This window comes from Daucus carota, chromosome 6 (assembly GCF_001625215.2).
Source record: "Daucus carota subsp. sativus chromosome 6, DH1 v3.0, whole genome shotgun sequence".
NCBI lineage: Eukaryota > Viridiplantae > Streptophyta > Magnoliopsida > Apiales > Apiaceae > Daucus > Daucus carota.
Genome location: NC_030386.2, coordinates 33125961 through 33147380, shown reverse-complemented (window position 1 = coordinate 33147380; position 21420 = coordinate 33125961). Strand labels below are relative to the sequence as shown.

The window sequence follows — 21420 nt, the reverse complement described above, 5'->3', positions numbered from 1 at the left end:
CGATTAAAAACAAACAATTTGATATTAATAATTAGCACCTTGCAAAAATAAATTAGCAGAAAAAACAATTAAAGAATAATTTGGAAAAATTCTAATATAACCTCAGTTTTAATTTTACTTTGTTTATCATTTTTAAATCACGGAAATTAAAAGAGAAACTAAAAATTCTATAGGCAGCCACCCATGAACTGAATCTTAATTATAAAAAAACTGGAGTGCTAATTTTAATATAATAGTGTTATGTACTTTATTTTTGCTTTATACTAGTAGGTTTTAATAAAATGTAAAAAGTTCGGTTTAACTATTTTGGGCATGTTTCTAAAATTTTATATCAACACTAGTATGTGCTATTGCAGATCCCCTTTCATTACAACAAATCATGTTCAGCACATCATTACAAAAAAGAATCATTCCCCGATTAACTCGTGTTACAAAAGATTAAGGATACAACAAAACTTTTAACATTATTACGCGCAGTGAAACCAGAAAGGAGTGTCCTGACAAAACAAAACAAAATTACCAGCAAGGAGTATTTGGGGCCTTTTTTTCATGTTCAAAATATCTGAACTTGTAATGTTTGCAGAACACAGATATCATCTGACATATCTTCCTGTTCAACCAAGCCCAACTCATCCCATTTCTCTTCAGCCTCCTATACAAACACACACTAATGGCTTCGAAAAAATAGCATCTTTACGCGCATGACATCTTATTTGTTTTCAAGAACTAAGATAGGCCCTAAATAAATTGAGAATAGACGGAAAAAATACATTAAGTGGTAGACCAGCAAGCTATATCCGTGAGTTAAATGTATTGTCCTTCGTCATTAAACAGCAGCTTGTTTCTCTCCAGAAATCACTTCTTTTAAGCAGTGTCAGGCCGCATAGATGCATTCATCCACATCCACTACTGATCTTCCTTGTAAATTCATCCAATAATAAATATCTAGTGAAGCACAAAACAATGTCATTGCGGTGTATTACAATTACAATGTACATTCTTGACAAATCCATTAATGGTTTGAAAGCTACATAATTTGCACATTCTCAACAAACCCAGTGAAACAAAGCTCCTTCATTTCTACACACCCAAGAATGAAATACATTGGCAGTAAAACTTTATTTTTCACCTTCAACACTTCTGTATCTAGTAATCTCAACACCCAAAAAGTCAATATGACCAGGAACTGAGACGTGAGGTTTCTGAACCTGAATGCGAACAGCAGATATTCGAGGGTGCTTGGTTAGAGTTGCTGATGCAATGAGTTCAGCTACTGTTTCCAAGAGATTTTGAGGCGTTCCCTCCACAACTTCTTTAACAATGCTGTAGATCATTCAAAAACTTAAACATATATCTCAATGCATACAATTTAATTCATCATTTTCAACTGTTTTTCAACCAAGTGTAACAGGGATATTGGCAAAACCATATTATTGTAATCCAAACAAACTAAAGACTAGGAATAAAGTTATAAGAAGGAGATCAAGGTTATATTTAAGTCACAAGCTTTTCATAATCAACAAAATTAATCAGATAAACCATAAAGTCTAAATAATAGAAATATAAGATTACAAAGCCGCTACAAAAAATAATAACTTTGATAGTCATCTCAGACAGAAGGAAGATGCATATATAACATATAACTGTTTCTACAAAGAGAAAACTAGCTAATATATGAAAAACGTTATTCTTTTGGATGTATTTTTTGCAGACAAGAAGGTTCACAAGGATGATTGTTACATGAGATGCCCAACCAATAAGTATATTCCGGTGTTTTAACTTGATGCTGATAAACAACACACTTCCGAGAAATACAGATAGAAATAAAACAGGAGTCATGCACCTATAACACTTCAGTTCATAGCAGACAAGCAAAAGTTGGATCCTCACCGATATATATCAGTATAACTGATGGTATCCGACAAGCAGTCAGATATACCAGCGGGTCGAAGATCCATCCAAGCATCTACATCAATCACGAATTTCTGACCAAGTTTCTTTTCTTCTTCCTTCACTCCATGGTAGCCGTGAAACTTGAGGCCCCTAAGTACAAGTTTATCTCCCTTCGGTTCTCCTTTGTTAGCCATTGCTGCTTAGCCCCTAAAGATTACTAGTTTTAAACCCTGAAGATAACCAACAAGATGCATTTGTTCCTCTAATATACTTTCTTGCATATATATTAAGGTAAAGATGTATACTAAGTTATCTTTTAAGAATTGTCCCAGATTTAAGTAAATGAAACTACACAAAAATATAGTTACCTAACTATTGTTTTGATCAAACTAATATAAACTGTAAAGATAGTAGGCATAGCAGAAAACTCACTAGAATGTCTTATTTTGCAAGGTGTTTGTATTGGAACTTCTGGACTTCTAATGATGAATTCTGGGATGGTCATTTAGGGGTCAAGCTTTTTAAGAAATGAGACCATGTCACCTTCAAACATGTATTGTCTCTCTAAAATAAGTCCAGAGTTCTTCAAAAATAGCCATAATTATTTTACTAAAATATCACGTATAGATAAACTCATTAATAGGAAAACTAACTTCTGGTGAGCCATATCTTAGATGTTAAACAGGTATGTAAACTAATTACCAGCATACAGAAACATGGTTCTCAATGCCCCTGCAAGGAGGGCCAGTTTCTGAATAGTGATATCAGATAGCAACTACAGAATCGTGCTCAACAGACACAAAGGTGGACAATCCTCTCCAAGGTAATTGATGAGTAAGAGAACAAATCAAAAAACCATTTTTTTTTATCCAAATGGCTATGGAATCCGTGGCTATATTTTATACTGTATTGTGCAAGATTGAAGTCCAGCAAGAATGCTTCTCTGCTTGACAGGAAATATAGAATAAATGTAGTGGAGTCTATTACTTTTCCTTACACAAAAGAGAGACACCTAATGACTATCAAGCCCTCAATCAAGTTACACCAGTTTTTAAGTATGCTTATTCTTATACAACCCTCTGCCATGAAAAGGAAGTTGTTTCAGTTTTGACATTTGTGTTTTCACCTGAGATCCGCTAACCACCTACTTCCTCATTTCTGGTCAACAAACTTGACGAGAAGATAAAAATTGAGGGGACCTAGTAATATACAAAGAACTAGTAATGTAAGCAAAGTGGAAGAGGACAACAACAGATTGATCAAAACAGATAATATTCAATATGAATTTCATAAACTGGGGCATTAATGAGACCGGGCGACTGGCAACCTGTCCTTGACTACTAACAGAGTAACAGTTGGAGTTCTATGTTTATTCTCACAAACATGAGTTCTGCCAATATTATAGTAAAGGTAAGGCCATGCCGAACATCATAGTGCTATCCACTTCCTGTATGGACAACATTATCACCATCTACTACTGCTTCATGTAATAGGTCCAACTAAAGAAACCAGACTGACCACAACTTATAACAGGTTCAACTCCATATCAGACATGACAGACACTAATCTACGAAACGCGTATAAATAGTGGTACAAAACCAGGCTACCATTACGCCATTGCTAACCTGTACTTCAATGATATCAGAAACATTACTCCAGCTTTCGATGTAAATCATCACTTACGAGTTATGAATTATAAGGTATACTTTGTGAGGAATCGTTTAAGAAAGTCAATACTATCAGCTAAATTTAACTTTGTGTGTCGGCATTGCAGTTTAAGTTTCTCATGGAATAATAAGATATCAGATATTACGACACTGAACAGATGCAACAATCATATTATTAAGTACATTACAGTTTACACATACTTCAAACGGGTCAAATATATGCACTTCATTCTATCAAAACTTTCTTATGTCAGGATATTTATGTCAGCTTTAGGATTTATTTGATTTTCAATTGTCAATCTAGGTAATGAGTTGAACCAGGCAATATCAAGTAAAATATAAATGCCGCGTGTGCGAATTTCATGAGTGTAAATGTTCATATAGCTTGTGACCTAATTTGGGGTAAATTATAACTGATAATCATTCATATTTAAAGTCAAACACCAGATTGCATAGATGGCTAACTAATCAAAAACATAATCAGCTGTCAATAGAAATTGTAAATACACAAGAATCTTACCTAATGGATTAAACGCGTAGAAGTGATAGAACTGGGGCAACCCAGAAGATAATTCAAATTATACAGGAGGAATATTTTTTCACTGAATAATGGCGTGGAGTAAACTTGGGCCCCGAAGGACGGTTGAAAATTGGGCCTAATCCCTGTGTGAGAAATCAGGATAGACTGGGCCTCGTTTCATCGCTTAACTGGCTAATTACATATCGCAAATGGTGTGAAAAAATTTAATTTATAATTAATAAAATAAAATTTTCAATTAAATAAAATTTATTTACATATATTTATTCTACAAATAAAATTGATAGTAAATATTTATTTTGGATTAAAATTTAATAATTTATATTAGATAAAAATAAGTTTGTGACAGTGCGATTTATATGATTTCACAAATAAAACTGATAAGAAATATTTATATTGGATTAAGATATCCGGCTTATTAATTTTAAAATATATTAGATAAAATTAATTTTGTGACTGTGCGATTTATATGATTCTACAATTAAAACTGATAAAAAATATTTATTTTGGGTTAAAAAAATCATAAATATGTGAAAGACATAATTTATTTTGGATTCAGAAAAGGAATTATAAACTTGCAAGTAAATATCAGTTGCCTTATTAAAATAGAAGTTAATTTTGTTCTAATCTAATGTGCTTATTTGGTCAATATGATCAGATGGACGATAAATTTTTGAATCGTACGATCAAATTATCTCCCAAACGGTTATTATATATAGGTATATAATTGGTATGAAACAATAATATGACTCCCAGTTTTACTTAGTGGTTTAATCAATCTAACATCACTCGAAATCTAGAACTAAAAGTCCCACCGTGCGTCCTGCACTCTGCTCGTATTAGTGGCCGTCTCAATCAAGGTTATTACCCAACCATTTTACTTGGCTATTGTTATCGATCGTTTGTCACTATACATATGTTTTTTGTTGGGGGGTTAATTTCAATGCCGTTGTCTTCCATTGCCCTCCATTTCTTGAAAAGACAACCAAACCCCCTTTTGCTTGGAAACAAGCATTCGATTGATATTGACCCCGCCTGGAATTATTCGAGAAACCTCTCAAACAAAAATGGCACTCTATAACATTTCCAAGCTTTTCAATACGCACTCACTCAAGTACTCTACTTCTAGAATTGGCGGAACCACAAACTGGCCGTTATTTATAAGATAACTCTACTTCTAGTATTTATTAAAAAAAATAAAAAAATGCCGAAATGTATTAGGGGAGGGGAATAATGCTGTGATTCCAAATAGTCAAAAGTTTACAACATTTCGTAGTCACCTAAGAGAAAAAAACATCTAGGCTATATATCTATCCTAAGGAATTGTCAAAAAGAAAATTTGTTGAAAGATGGATAAGTTGCGTTTCGTGTGACTATAACAGGAACAGTGTCCAAGCAAATAAAGTTTGCGATATGATCCATATATAGTTGCATTGCAAGATATACATGCTCGTGAGTAGATGCATGCATGCCTCCCTACAACTTGAGAGACGAGTAGACCGGAGAGGATGAAAGAACTCCACAAGAATATAACTCGCCAACCTGTAAAGCAATCAACCAAAACCACAATTACATTTCCAACTATCATGTGCCACCCTTTTCTTTTCCTTCGTTTCTATACATTCATCATCTCGTCCCCTTTCACAAGAATCAAAATGTTTTTTTACGTAGATGGGACATTTATCGTGATGAAGAGGGGCGGATCTAGGATTCAAAATTTAGAGGTCATGAAACAAATTTTTTCAAAATGCCTATATATTTTTAAATTTTGGAGAGGCATTTCTATAATTTTTCAAAATTTAAAATGATGAAAAAATATATAAAAAAATAATTTAGAGAGCACACGTATCCCCGTGCCTCTTTCTAAATCCACCCTGACGATGAAGCAAAAATTTTCTTACAATAATTTGAAGCAGAATGTAAACACTCCTTTATCTCTATATGTTCTTAAACAATATGAACTTAACTTAACTCATCTATATATATACTATATAATAAGTCAACATGGGTATACTTTGTAGACCAAGATTTTAGTTATATTTTTTGGTTTGGTACTCTTTTTTTGGTACTACAAGTCTACAAATGTGGAGAGTCTATTACTATTATAAATAGTTTCAAATACTAAAAACACTCATAACAATACATTATCATATAATATTTCATTAAAAAAAATTATAATGATGTTATAAATAAAATTATAAATATACGATTTTGAATATCTTTTTTTAACAAAAACCTTCATATAACTCTTTTTAACTTTAACCTATTCTATTTCAATATAACCATTACATAACCCTTTCTAACTCTAATCTTAAAAGTTATTGTTGTCAAAAAAATCAAGATTACAAAATTACGTCGTAATTCGATTGATTAGATTATTGAATCTTTCAAAGGTGTTACACGATCGGCTATTTTTGGAAAAGATTAAAATCTTCTGATTATTTTATTTTTAGATCTACGTATACTAAATTTGGATTAAATGTACTAAAATCCTAATATATATATATATATTAGGGTTTGACTATTTTTAAATAACCTGGAAAAAATATAGTCAGTTGAATAATATAATTTAATTAAAATTCAATCCATTAATACTAAAATACTAATAAAATGATGTTAAATTTTAAATTATAAATAATAAATTACGAACTATATACCCGCCCGTGCTTTGCACGGGTTAAAGGCTAATTTTAAATAATAGTACAATTTTGAAAATAATTAAACTGATTAACCAGGTTCAGCTTAAATTTGTAAGAAAAGACTCCGACACAAATTTAATCAGAAAAAACCTATCAACCCGGTCTATTCAGATTGCGACGTATAATACCAAACTCCAAACTCCAAATGAATTTATTCTTGAAAATCAATTACAATCTTATACGAAATTATGTACTCCCTACATTTTCTATATGATAATTTTAGTTTTTAACACATATTCTTAAGTATTAACAAAAACAGTGCCAATAGATCGTAGAGTACGTCTAGATGACATGAGATGACATGTCTCTGTATGATGTATATCGTTTTGATTTTTTATGCGTAATTTAAGTTTTATAAAAAACATATTCATATATATTATTTGAAGTTTTTTTACGCCTCGAATTATGTGTCTAAAATCAAATGATTTTTATTATGGGACGGAGGGAGTCCATGCAAATTCAGAGAAAATCGTGCAGCGGTCGTTTGGTTCGACAAGTGGCATGTGATTGGAATGAGGAATCGGGTTAAGTTGGTATCGGTTTGAAGTATCAAATCTAATATCATGTTTGGTTGAGTGCTGGAAATAATTTTTGTTAAATAAGTTATTAATTTTATTAACTAAAAATATTAATAAAATTATTATTGTCATTTATTTTTGCATCATTGATTTAATTTTGAACTAAACATTAATATTTCATTATTTAAATTAAAAAAAAAAGAAGATGATGCATCTATACCTACATCTTATACCCGCTTTCGCATTTGGGAATAAAAACCCATATCTTGGGATTTAACATATGGGTTTGAGATTTTATTTTGTCCACCCAAATACTAGATATGAGCTTAGAACATCTCCAACTATTGAAAACCCTTAGCTAAAAGGTGAATTGGCACACTAAAAATAAAAATAAAAACGGCCAATAGCTCAAGAAAACTCAATTCCAACCATACCTAACTGTTATCTATAATTTTATTTCAACCTCTTGTGGATGGCTAAATTTGTCGAACCTCTACAGGTCTGTAAGAAATTTGTAGGAAGATTGCACATCATTTATTACCGTATTGAACTGATATATTTAATTTTAATAATCTAAAATATTAATAACATATTATTTTTAAATTATAGCCAACGAATATATCCAATACCATTGAAGCAAAATGTCTTACAAGTTCAGCAAATTTTACATAATATCTTACAGATTCAAGTTAGCTAATAATTACAGCCAACGCGGCTGAACATGCTCTTAAAATAGACAAAATTCATAGCTGATTTCAGATACCCATAAACATAATCGTCTAAATCATGATCTCTCCATCCCTGGTTTGCCCGCTCGCCTTTACTTTCTAAGCAAAACCATGTGGCGCACAATCAAGTCAACATTTGTGGATCCTCCCTTTTTTCTCATTACCATATTTCTTCATAGCTGACTATCAAATGGTTGACAATATAATTGATTCTGTTAGAGCATCTCCAAGAGCCTCTTTGTTGGCTCCTAAATATAATATAAAAAATGTGGCTCTTAGTAATTTAGGACAAAGTTAAGAGTGTAAACTCCAACAATACTCTCTACATCTCTTCTCTATTTCATATTTTATTCATATATTGGGCTCCACTATAACAAAAGAGAGGGAAAAATGGAGGTTGATTGGAGGGAAGGATTTTTTTATTGTGAAAAAATAAGTTAGGAGCCATGTGGTGGCTCTTAACTTTGAGGAGAGAGGAGAGAGAAACAAAAGGCTCTTAAGATTTAAGAGCCACTTAAAAGTCTCTTGGAGCAACATTTTGCTTCTTCCTCCTCAAATCTCAAGTTAGGAGCCTAAATGAAGAGTCTGTTGGAGATGCTCTTACAATTATATAGTATTATGAATATTTGAAATATAATAATTATAACAACCCATCACAACCATCACATTTCAAAGCTGCGCATGCATTCTTGGAGTACATCATTTGTGTTCATACTTATTTACCAGTAAATTTTACTCCAAGGATGAAAGATGAAGAGTGAGACTGACATTTATCTTCTCATGTTTTGTTAGGTGGTTCGGTATTCTACTAATTTCCTAGCTCATGGCTAGTCCTGCATGTGGGGGTCAGGAAATCAATGGGCAACATATATTCACAATCATAATTGATTCGATTCAAAAATAAAAATAATTTTAATTTTTATAAACCACATATAAAAAAAACATTTTGAGAAGAAGATATTCGATTCTATGTTAAAGTAAAAGGATAGCCAAAGAGATATCGCGATGATAAATAAATTGTTAAAAATTAAATATGAGAATGAATCAACCGTTAAAAGGTTGAAAAATGGATGAGATCTTTCGTCATCTGCATATAAGAGTATTGACGAGAGAGGTTTTTGGTTGTCATGAATATAAAAACATGTATCTTTTCATGGAGCAGGATTGATAGTGCTGGTGAGTTTACTCTTGTTATTGACGGAAATCAATAAATCTAAATTATCGACAAAGCATATTTTTTATTTAAATTTAAATACTCCCTCCATCCCAAATTCGATGGCTCCGTTGACTTTGGGCACACAATTTAAGGTTCATTGACCGCATAGATATGTGACTTATTTTTAAAATTTTATTTTTGCAAATAAAAATTAAAATATGAAATTTTCATTTATAAAAAAAAATAAAAAAATAAATTTCGGAATTAGACGGTCAATGCACCTAAAGTTACGTGCCCAAAGTCAACGGGGACATCTAATTTGGCATGGAGGTAGTAACACATAGTCATAGCAGAAAAACACGCTGAAGTTTCTCCCAGGAAGACAACAGGTATCTAAAAATTTAGCTAATTCTACTTTTTCTTGTTTTCAACATCAGTGAATTTCAGTTTTGCCATTAATTTATATTTTCCAGGCAATATAAATAAACATCTTGAAAAAATTGATTTCAATAATCTTTTTGGAAAACAATTAAAATGGGCCTATGGGAATAGTTTTTATCAACTCATTTATAATTGCATTGCACACAGTTAATCCCAACAAACCCTATCCTATCCCAACTGACCTAATCCTAAACACTTGTATAACACAAGTGAAGCTGTGAAAGTAGCGCCTCAAGCACAGTCTCCTCTGTCATTCTTCCTCTTCCAGCTGGACTCTGCCTTGGTTTTTACCCTCCAACGACGTCGTTTGCTTAAGTTACCACCCAACACTGCCAGTAAATTCATCCATCTATAATTTACTGTCTCTACCCCTGTTAAGATTTACCCTACATAACAGCTATATATGCACACAACATATACATACAACATAAACAACAATAAGCCCATAGACCAAACATCCCAACTCAAATACTACTTTTGTTTGTATGAAATATATACATAGTATTATATTGAGAAGCAACGCAGAAATAACGGCATATTCCTCCTCTCCTTTTCTCCCTGCATCTCTCTCTAATCTCTCTCCCATCTCTCTCTCTCAGAAAACATACACAAATTAATCCAGCTATTCTCGTGACGGATCCCCCAATTCAAAAACAATAACAACAAATATATATCTATATTATATCCAATCTCTCTTTTTCATCTATATCTCTGACCCCCCTAAATTAAATCCTCCATTTACCTAACATATCTAGTATTTACACACACACACACACACAAATTTTTCAAGAAAATGGTGGTGAAGATGATGAAGTGGCGGCCATGGCCGCCGCTTCAATCCAAGAAACTTGAGGTGAAACTGGTGGTGAAGAGGCTAGATGGGCTGAGCCCAGATGAAAAAGATGGACAAAAGATGGGTGTTGAGATCAGATGGAAAGGACCCAAGATTGGTTTGGGGTCTTTTAGAAGGACTGTCAAAAAGAATGTTACTAAAGAAGTGGGTTTTGATCAAAACGGTGTCGTTCTATGGGATGAGGAGTTTCTCAGTCTTTGTGCTTTGTCTGGTTACAAAGATGATGTCTTTCATCCTTGGGAGATCTCTTTTACCGTTCTGAATGTGAGTCTTGTTAACCCTTCTTTTATTATTAATGTTTTTTAATGTGTGAATTGACTTTTTTATGGTGTAGTTTGATTGGATTGTTGTAAAATTGATGATTAGTAGGTGTGTACATTTGTAGTAGAGAGGATGATTTGATGTTTCGTTCGTCTGTGAATTTGTGTTGGTATTTTTGAAATCTGTGATCCCTTAATGTGTTCGATCTTGGAGATAGTTGTTGTGTAGGCGGAATCTGTGTTATGTATTCTTCTTTTAGTGATATAAAGGGGTTTTGGTGTGTAATTATTTGTATGCTATATGAGTGATTATATGTTTTACTTTGTGATTGTCTTTGTATCCTGACCAGTATTAGATTGTTTCTCCTATTTTCAATTGCTAAATGTCTTCGGACAGCGTAGTGTTTTTTTTTTTTTTTTTTTTCCTTTTCTATTTTGGATTTTCCCCCCTTTTCGGTTTGTGGATATTTGTTGCCTTGATGTTTAGGGTTTGTTGGGTTAAAAACTGAATCTTTATGTATGGGCTTCTGTCGTGTTGCAGACCAAATTGCTGTGTTGAATAAGTCAATATATTCGATCATTGTCATATTTCAGATTGTTTACGTAAATAAATTGTCTACCAAAAGCCGTTTTTCTTCTTTTGGATTGTTCTTACCTACTTTGTTGTATGAAATTTTTGTTGTCTTGAGGGATAAGGTTCTGCTGGGTTTCGAACTGAATCTTGATGTATGGGGTTCAGACTGAATCTTGATATGTAGGGTTCTGTCGGATTGCTGACCGAATAGCTCATGTTTAATATGTGAAATGACGCAAGAACTTTGTCGTTTGAATAATAAATTTGATTGTTGCAGTAGCTTAATTGATACGATTTGGCGTTACCTCAATTCATGTCATTTATTACCTGTGAAACGTCATCAACATCGTCGTTATATATTTCATACATGACATTATAAATATCATCCTTCGTAACTGTTTCAGCTTTCTTTGTTAAAGCATATATTTCATTACCTAAATGAGATTGTATTTTTCTTCCTGAAACCGGAGTAATGGAATATTTCTTATTGGATATGAAATTGAAGTTGAATCATTCTCTTTTGATTCAGGGTTTGAATCAAAGACTAAAGAACAAGGTTCCTAATATTGGAACAGCATCTTTAAACCTTGCTGACTTTGCTTCTAAAGCTGAAGGGAAAGAATTTGAATTAAGTATCCCTTTGACAGTCTCGGGAACTGCAGCTGAACCTCACCCTTCACTTACTGTAAGCATCTTATAGAACTACTTTTTTGTTTTGATATCTTTTGAAGTTCTGCTATGCCTTCTTTTGGCTCTTCTCCCCCTGCATAATCTGTGAACCAGTTTTATCTGATTTTTTAGATCTTAGTAAGCCGAAATATTAAAAAGCAATTGTTTTGCAGATATCACTTGGTATATTGGAGCTTAGAGCTGCTCAAGAACCAGCAGAGTCTGTTCAGAGGCCTATAGTGCGGAGTCCTTCCCCACAGCGACCGAGAGGAAATTCTTTATCAGAAAAAGATGAGCTTTCTGCACTTAAAGCTGGTCTCAGAAAGGTAAAGATATTTACTGAGTATGTCTCAGCAAGAAAAGCTAAGAAAGCTTGCCGTGAGGAGGATGGTAGTGAAGGTAGGTGCTCAGCCAGGAGTGAGGAGGGTGATTATACATACCCCTTTGATTCAGATTCACTTGATGAATTTGAGGAAGGAGAATCGGATGAGATTAAGGAGGATTCTTCTGTCAGAAAATCGTTTAGTTATGGCACATTGGCTTATGCAAATTGTGCAGGACAAACAATTAACTCGAGCACGAGGAGCAATTTAGAGGATGAGGGTTGGGTTTACTACAGCAACCGCAAATCAGACCTTGCTTGCTCAAACATAGAGGATTCCACTGCATCCATCTCCGAGACTGTTACTCACAATTCCAAGCGAAGCCTACTTCCTTGGAGGAAGAGAAAGCTCAGTTTCAGATCTCCCAAAGTCAAAGGCGAACCTCTACTGAAGAAGGATTATGGTGAAGAAGGTGGAGATGACATTGATTTTGATCGTAGGCAACTCAGTTCTGATGAATCTCTCTCTCATGGGGTGAGGATCTTAGAACTTTTGAATATTGTATTGGTTATTTGTTGTCTTGAGTAAATTGATATGTGCTAGTGGAGTTAACATAATTGACAAGCCTACATTCAGAGAATAGAATCTGTTTCTTCAACCTGTTTGGTTAAAATGATGTTGAAAGGGTAGTTCTAGAGTTCAAGAGTTTGCTGAGTCTCTGTTTACTTTGGTCCTCAAATTAATTTAGTTCAAAAAACATTTACAGCATATATTTTTTTTTGATCAATTGCTCAGTCAGAAGGTTTAGTTTTTATAATTTTTGGGTCTGGAACCTATGGCAATTTTTTTACATGATATTAAACATCATTATTCTTCCAGTCTTGATATAGAATGGATTGCAGCAGACTTTTTTCCCGAGTCCTTTGTTAATTAATGAAGTACATAAAGTACATTTGTTTCTGCTGTGAGTTGAATGTTATTAAGTCTTTATTGTCGTAATCTGTGCCAGAGCAAGACTGATGAAGACTCAAGCGCTCACCGATCATCAGTATCAGAGTTTGGGGAAGACAATTTTGCTATCGGTAGATGGGAACAGAAGGAAGTAACTAGTCGAGATGGGCACATGAAGCTCCAAACACAGGCATTCTTTGCTTCAATTGATCAGAGAAGTGAGCGTGCAGCAGGTGAAAGTGCATGCACAGCTCTCGTTGCCGTCATAGCTGATTGGTTCCAGAACAACCAGAAATTGATGCCTATCAAGTCACAGTTTGATGCTTTGATCAGAGAAGGCTCGCTAGAGTGGAGAAACCTCTGTGAAGATGAATCACACAGGGACAGGTTTCCTGACAAACACTTTGACTTGGAAACTGTCCTTCAAGCCAAAATAAGATCTCTGTTTGTTGTTCCTGAAAAGTCCTTCATTGGGTTTTTTCATCCTGATGAAATGGAGGAAGGGAGATTTGACTTTTTACATGGTGCCATGTCCTTTGACAACATGTGGGATGAGATTAGCCGTGCAGGATCAGAATGTTCAACTCGTGGTGAATCACTAATTTATATTGTTAGTTGGAATGACCATTTTTTTGTCCTCAAGGTTGACCCGGAAGCTTATTACATCATCGATACATTAGGGGAGAGGCTCTATGAGGGATGCGATCAGGCTTACATTTTGAAATTTGACAGGAACACAACTATATGCAAGCTGCCCACTGATGCTACAAAGCCGGTAGAAGAAAAGCCTACCGACAAGCAGATAGTTGTTGCGGAAGCGGAACTTAGAAATCAGCAGGCTAACCAGGTGGATTGTAAAGAGCATTCTGTAGATGGTGCAGTATATGAGCCTGATGTATTAGTGAAGAGTGACAATGAAGAGGTGGTGGTTTGTCAAGGAAAGGATTCTTGCAAGGAGTACATAAAGAGCTTTTTAGCTGCAATCCCTATACGGGAATTACAAGCAGACATTAAGAAAGGTTTAATGGCATCAACACCCCTTCATCAGCGCCTACAGATCGAAATTCACTATACGCAATTACAAGTACCTGCGCCCAAAAGCTCAGATGAACTAGCCATGGTTACAACCACAACAAACGGTAGTAGTTCCCCAGTATCTGAACTTACTAGCAGCAGTTCCCCCGTATCTGAACTTGCAATGACTACCACCAGAACCACCGCTGATAGTTCTCCAGTATCCGAGTTTACTAGCAGTTCACCCGTACCTGAAGTTGCAATAGAAGAGGCTGCTGCTTATTGAACTGCTGTATAGGGGTATATGTGATTAGTCTAACATGTTTTTTCCCATGTAAATGGGTTCAAATTCTCCCATAATAGTTTTTCTGAGTTTTTTTTTTTTTTTTTTGCCATGGGTCCTTTCCTTGATTTTCTAATGTTGAGCTGCAACCCAATAAAATCAGGAACTACTGAAGTATCTTCTGGTCAGGTATTTGGTGACATTGCCCTTAATTTGTATCAGTTCTGTTGGAAGGAACAGTCTGTACTCTGTACATCACCATCACCGTGTAGTCTCTCACCTTAATTGAATATATCCTTTATCTGTCTTATGCACATTCCGTTGCTCAACACTTTATCTCGATACATGATTGATATGATATGATATATAAGCACGGTTTGTGTGATCGCTGCTGCATGTACATACTCTTTGTCGATGTCTAGCCTTAATGTGTTCCTTTCTGGTCGAAAATGTAGTGTTGAGCGTTCATGTCCCCGCCGAACACTAGTACTTCAAAATACAAGTTTTCAGCATTTGTAATTTTCTGCCCACAATCGTGTTGTATAAATGTATCGGGGATTAAGGTTTCCAAGTCTGGTTTACTTTTGATAGGCAAATTAGATATGGTTGTAGGGGACCAATGCTTGTTCGAAAGATACTAAGAAGTTTAATTGTGTTCAAATTCCCAAGACAATCCCATTGGATTGTTTCAACTTGATTCTTTCTGCTTTTCTAAGCCAGTATCCACTACATCTGTGCAATACTAGCACAGAGCTTGACATACATTGTTGGTTTTGCGTGTTTGTGAGTGCCAATGAGTATTTGAATAACCCACAGAGTTCAATTATGCATTGGAATATGGGTTCCTGTACATATACTATTCAATCAGGTCACGCTGAGTATATTCCTAACTATGTGTTGCATGGAAGAGCTGCTGTCAGTTATTCCTGTGATCAGGCAGATATATTCTTTAATGTGCTTACAAATGCATACGTAATTCTAAACTTCTGTAGGACAAAAGGCTAGTAATGTTCTGTATATTCGATGCAGAATAACTTTGTGTTTTTTTCAATAATATGATATCGATCCGCCTCGTGTAAACCAGTATTTTCTCCGTCCCACCATTTGTTTTCATTTGAGCGGGACATGGACTATATGGAAATTATATTATGTAATGAAAAAAGTAAGAGAAATGTAATGATAGTAAATTTTTTATTTTGTGCTTATACGGAAGTACTCTGAACAATATTATGAAATGAAGACCTGTACATTAACTAGAATCAGTGGCTCTTAAAAGTCATTTCTGATCAAGTGCCACCAGATGATCTATCACCTTGATTACTTGGTATATACATAATTAGCTACTGCAATCACCATACAAGTAAACAATCACTCCTATGGCTACATTTTAATGTTATTGGCAGAACAAGTAAGCAAGTATCTTTCAGCTGCAAATGGGGCATTGGACTAGTCCATTTTCGTTGCAATCCGGGCATCTGACTGGATTTTCATAACTTTGGTCATCGACACTCATCTTTCGACTACCATTACAGCTGACACACACAATAAAACGTACCCCTGCACAACCATGGCAGGGGCAGTTATATGCCGTTTTTGGTATCCCTTCCAGGAGCTTCCTTAACTGCCCTTGCTCGTGCAATCGAACAACCTCATCTGCTCCTCCAATAAGTCTTCCTCTGATGAAGAGTCGCGGAGGAACTATTTTACCTTCCATGATCTTCCAAAGCTCCTCTCTGAATTTCATGTGCATTGAAACATCCCTCTCAAGGTACAAAATCCGAAAGCTTTCCAGAAGAAACCTTATTGTGCTACAATCCTCGAAAGTCTTTCTTATTCCTCTCAAGCTTGTTGTGTACAGAATGACCGAGTCGCTTCCTCCTGGTGGACATTTTTCTTCAAAATCAGACAATGATGAATGTAGTTCAATATCATCCATGACTTCTTTCACAGTAGTGCTGTTTTCGATGACCATTGGTTCTGAAATTGCTAGAGATTTATTGCTCAGAATTCCTTCTGACTTGTCCAAGTTACAGGCTTGTGATTGCCTTTCAGTAACATGGAAACCCTGATCAAAATCTTCATCTTCAACATTGCAATCATCAAAATCTTCATCTTCAACATTGTTTATGAGTTCCGATAAGCTGATCTTGTAAGGAACTACATCATGTAGGCTATCATATGCATGCCCAAGTTCTTTACATTGATCAGCAGCATTTACCTGAAAAACTAGGCCTTGTTTCAAATTGGTGATTGTGGATATGGATTTCAATTTTCTTGCAAGCCTTTCTCTCATGCCCCTCATTTTTGTAATCTCTGTTCAGCGTCAAACTCAAAGGATTGTGCATGAGCTGATCATGTGCTTTTCTAAATGGGCTCTCGAGAACAAGTATTGTCTTTGACTCGAGAAGAATACATTCACAACAATGACAAAAGACTTGTTTATATCTGAAAAATTGCAAATTTAAGTCATGGTTTCTGCCACTTTAGTTACGTATAAAGATGCCAACTCTCAACATGGCCCACCAACACGACTCGATAATCGAAACATTTATCAGGATAAAACCCGAAAATAATATAAGATGGCCTAACCTGAATATGAACTTGTTAAACACCTATTAAACACATAATTTTAAAATAAGTACTTATTTCTCTAAAATAAGTAGTGTCAAAAATGATGATTACGAAATTAAACGAACACGATCCCGAACCCGAAATCGGACCCTCCAGGACTTAATTCTTACATGATTGCAATAAGGAGTTAATTTTCTAGTGATGCGCCTTGTATCCAAAAGGCATGGTGAACCATCCCCATGATGCATATCAACGGACAACGGTTGTAGAGACGTGATCGAAGGAAAACAAGTGCAGAGTTATTATCGGGAGACAATGTGTGCCAAACATGATGATTGAGGCACGAGAGAGCGAAAAATAATTCTGTTTTGGGTTTATCAACTAAAGCAATGTGGATATAAAGGTGCTATAGTGCTTGAATCTTTATACAAAATGGGCCTAGCACTTGTCAACCATTAGTCCCCTACCACGATAAAGTAAAGCTTTTTGGTACAATGATTCTGAAGAAAGCCTGTTTCACCTAAACACCAGAAATTATTCTTAACATTTTCCCTCAGTTTTGGTTTAAGATTTAATGCTAGACAGCTGCTTTGACCCAAGCACCATACAAAGAACATGTTAGCAATAGTACATTGTTGGCTCAGTCTGTTTAGTATCTTTAATTCGACATTCTTGCAGGAGTTTAGTGTAAGGTCCGGTCAAAAAATATCTCATTTTAACTTTTTGTTTACACTGAATGTATACTAGTATCATTAGTATATTATGGACCAGCTGCGTTCGTATGATTGAACATAATATCTGTTTACAGATACATGCATTCTATATTTAGAAGAACAAGATTAGGGTAATCTTTAATGTCGTTATTCGAATAGTCCCCCTAGCCTAGATGCATGGTACTTATAATGTCATCAAACTGAAAAAATTATTATCGATTACCAGTTCCTGTAAATTAAACTGAATCACTCCGATCATATTTACATGAAAACAAATTCTGCACAGTTATTACTAAAATTTCCCCGTGATCTTGATGATTTAATATGCGACCAAAATTTTGCGTTTATTATGCGTGAACTGTGAAGAGTTTCAAAATTCACTTTCCGTGCACATAATAAAGGCAAAACATGTGGCACGACATAATTTTTTTTGACTTGGTAAATACAATAGTATATACTGTGAGAATTAAGAAATGAGAGAAAGGGTTGTTGAAGGATGACAGGGTAACAAGGGAAAAAGGGAAAAAAGTCATTACACCCGGGTAACAGACACTTAAAAGCAAGTAAGAGTTATAATTAGAAGGAGAGTAATCAAGTGTTCAGTAACATGAAAGTTTAAAATAGAGGTGAATTTCAAGGCAATGATGAGAGTTGATATCGGTAGTTGTAAGTTAGTTAGAAGATAGATTTTTTGTTACAGGGAAAAAATGGATTAAAACGAAAACATCTCGTCTCTCCACTGAGTTTATGGAATTGATGAGTTTATTGGCTTTTTTAGCTCACAACTGAGTTAGAGAAGATGATTTATGCATGGTTGCACTTGCATACTAGTTACTACAGACATCAGAATATTACAAAAACATTAAAGTCCGACCAACAGTGATTAGATTAATTAGGTGTATAATTTGTTATTATGCAGAAATCACTCAAATTATAAAAATATTTTTAGATATTATTAAGATCCGGAGAGATAGAGTAGTTGATAGATGTTTGCAGATTTATAGAAAGACAGAGAGATAGCTTTTGGAAGTAAAAGAAATAGAAATAAATGTAGACGGGCTTGACAAGGAAAATCATTTAGGCGCAGAAGTAAGGAGGTCATATACAGAGGCCTGTTAGTTTATAGCCCAATCCAACGGCACACTGAAACAGCCCAGTTCTGTACCATCTTTTTGTTATAAAAAGAAAAATAAGAGCATTTCCTTTGGCCTTTAATCAGGGTCTTCAGGCTCCTAATCAGGGCACTCCTAAGCGAAGAAGCTGCTCTTAAATCCTTTTAGAAAAAATATATAATATGACTCTTAGTAACTTAATACGTTGAATATCGTGACAATTTCAAACCCTACTCTTTATACTTGATTTTTATTCATATTTTATTATTATTTGAGAGAAAAGTTGGAAAGAGAATTAGAGAGACATGATTAGAAATATAAGGAAGTGATTATTTTATTCATTCAATGAAAATAAGTTAAGAGCACCTAGATGCTTTCTACCAGAAAGGAAAGAGAGTAAACTCCTAAATTTTTACGGAGCTACTAGGAGTCCATTAGAGTTCAAATTTTTCATATACTCTTTAAATTTGGAGTTAGGAACTTGTTTGATGAGCCCATTGGAGATACTCTAAAATTTATTTTTTAATATTAAATTATCATAATAATTTCATTTGTTTTAGCACAGTCACTGGACTTAGTTAGATACATGCTCATGACTGTATAATATAATGTCTGGTTGATTTGGGTTGGATGAAAATTCAACAAATCCTATCCTTATTCAATTAAATCGGATTTAAATTTTTTTAACCCAACTAATATTTGATTTAACTGTTAACAGGTTCAGTTAGCCGAAATAAGAGACAGTGGGGGTCAATTTTATTGGTTTGATGGGGGTTATGGTCAGTAGGGGCGATTCTAGCGGCTTACGAGGGAATTGTTGCCCCTTCATTTAAAAGAAAAACCCCCAAAGCAATTGGATTGATTTATTTATGATTGATTAACTTCATCCGTGTAAGATCGTTGTAACCATAGAAATACAACTGATCGGACAGTGTTTGGCCTGCTTGCAGATCTACACAATCAAATTTGCAACAATAACATCACTACTATATCAGCAACGGAATCCCTGGACATGGCATGAATATGAATACTTGAAACTTTGGTACTTGGTTAAAAGGACATAGAATGAGGAGCAATTCAAGTGAAGAATAGATCTATCTACCTAATTCAACTGAGTAAAGAAATCTGTGAAAAGTCTAAACCTACTGTATACAGAAAACAGAAAATACAGAACAGAATACTTATCCGATATCCCTTCTTGTTGCCAATGGAACCACCTCAGCCAGAGGAGTCGAAAGAGGCGTTGGCAAGGGAGACGTTCTACAAACCGGACACGTGGGATGGGATCGCAACCAAGGGTCCACACATTTGAGATGAAACAGATGTCCACAATCTGGAAGCAACCTCAGCATGTCACTACCTTTGTAGTCCCCTAAACATATGGAACAACACGTTGCTGTGGAGTCCTTATTATTGAGCTTGGCCTCAGAGTAACGCAGCTTTGGATAGCTTTTCAGTGTTTCCTCATCGAGGCCTACCTCAATGACAATGTGTTGCATATTAGGCGGTTCTGATATGATCATCCTATCAGGGCCTGTGCCTGGTGGTGTGGTTTGAACGCGGGTGCAAAAATATGAAGCTAATGTAATAGTCGTAATAAGTAGTAGAATTCCCACCGACACTCCAATGCCATAGCCGAAACCACCTATGTTGTTAGCGTCCAGGAACCCCCCTGAGTTGGTAGTGTTCATCTTCCTGAGATGCCTGTACTAGAAAGAAAGAGATATGGAGTCTGTCTGATCAGCCATACCATTGAAATGGCTATTTGAGGATTCAGATATCCTCAAAGTCAATGCTAAGCTGAAAGAGAAAGGGAGAGATTGAAGTATTAACCAAGGGAAGATGTATTCAAATTCAAGAATGAAGAAAATAACAGTTGAATATATAAAGATTATATTAAATTTTGTAGATTAAATGAGTTCCTGGCTGGATGATTTTTAAATGTCAACGTTTAATAGGCTGTACATTTACGCTTGTTTCATGTGAATTGCCTCATTCTTGCAACTGAATTCTTCAATTGCATTTAATATTTAATCTCTTTCTCCGTTGCACGTTCCATGCACCACGATTTAAGTTCGCATCAAGTAATTTTTTTAAAAATATTTTACGATTATCTTGGATAATACTGATTCAACTCAAAGATTTCATATTACTGTCCTTCTCACGATCTTTTTCTTTATCTCTTACTATATATTATTTATATGTATATAATTATCGAGTAGGTAGAATTTATAGATCAGCAATGAGGAAGAGATAGGTATGGCTGGTAGGCGAATGCGATGGTGTGTTTTATAATTATATAACTTAATAATAATCTATAAAATTATTGAAGAAGAAGGAACATGTTGATGTAATGATATAAACCATGCATTATAGTCCTATCATGGTTAAGAGGGATCTAAAATCAATTAAGAATACGAACTAAGCTAGGTGGTTGGTTGGGGAAGTATGCAGGTG

The 21420-nt window shown here is 34.7% G+C and overlaps 4 protein-coding genes across 5 annotated transcripts; 1 reads left to right on the top strand and 3 right to left on the bottom strand.

The window, feature by feature from the left end:
- Nucleotides 1-944: 944 nt before the first annotated feature.
- Nucleotides 945-4220, bottom strand: LOC108224701 (dihydroneopterin aldolase 2). Of its 2 annotated transcripts, none has more exons than XM_017399395.2 (3): nt 4081-4220; nt 1891-2123; nt 945-1323 (listed from the first exon to the last, which is right to left on the bottom strand). In XM_017399395.2, the coding sequence occupies exons 2-3, from the start codon at nt 2085-2087 to the stop codon at nt 1119-1121; spliced, it is 402 nt and encodes a 133-aa protein (XP_017254884.1). In that variant the 5' UTR covers nt 2088-2123; nt 4081-4220; the 3' UTR covers nt 945-1118. The 2 variants fall into 2 exon arrangements, with proteins under 2 accessions (XP_017254884.1, XP_017254885.1); XM_017399396.2 differs by having other exon boundaries at nt 1891-2100.
- A 5849-nt stretch (nt 4221-10069) lies between these two features.
- On the top strand, nt 10070-14881 carry LOC108228088 (uncharacterized). Its single transcript, XM_017403571.2, has 4 exons — nt 10070-10757; nt 11857-12012; nt 12170-12853; nt 13329-14881. Exons 1-4 carry the CDS (start codon nt 10434-10436, stop codon nt 14568-14570), a joined length of 2406 nt encoding a protein of 801 aa, XP_017259060.1. The 5' UTR covers nt 10070-10433; the 3' UTR covers nt 14571-14881.
- A 1109-nt stretch (nt 14882-15990) lies between these two features.
- Nucleotides 15991-16869, bottom strand: LOC108226501 (uncharacterized protein At5g39865). The gene has a single exon (XM_017401464.2). The coding sequence runs from the start codon at nt 16867-16869 to the stop codon at nt 15991-15993; it is 879 nt and encodes a 292-aa protein (XP_017256953.1).
- A 3102-nt stretch (nt 16870-19971) lies between these two features.
- LOC108193040 (RING-H2 finger protein ATL70-like) lies at nt 19972-20906 on the bottom strand. The gene has a single exon (XM_017359605.2). It carries the CDS (start codon nt 20652-20654, stop codon nt 20145-20147), a length of 510 nt encoding a protein of 169 aa, XP_017215094.1. The 5' UTR covers nt 20655-20906; the 3' UTR covers nt 19972-20144.
- Nucleotides 20907-21420: the final 514 nt, after the last annotated feature.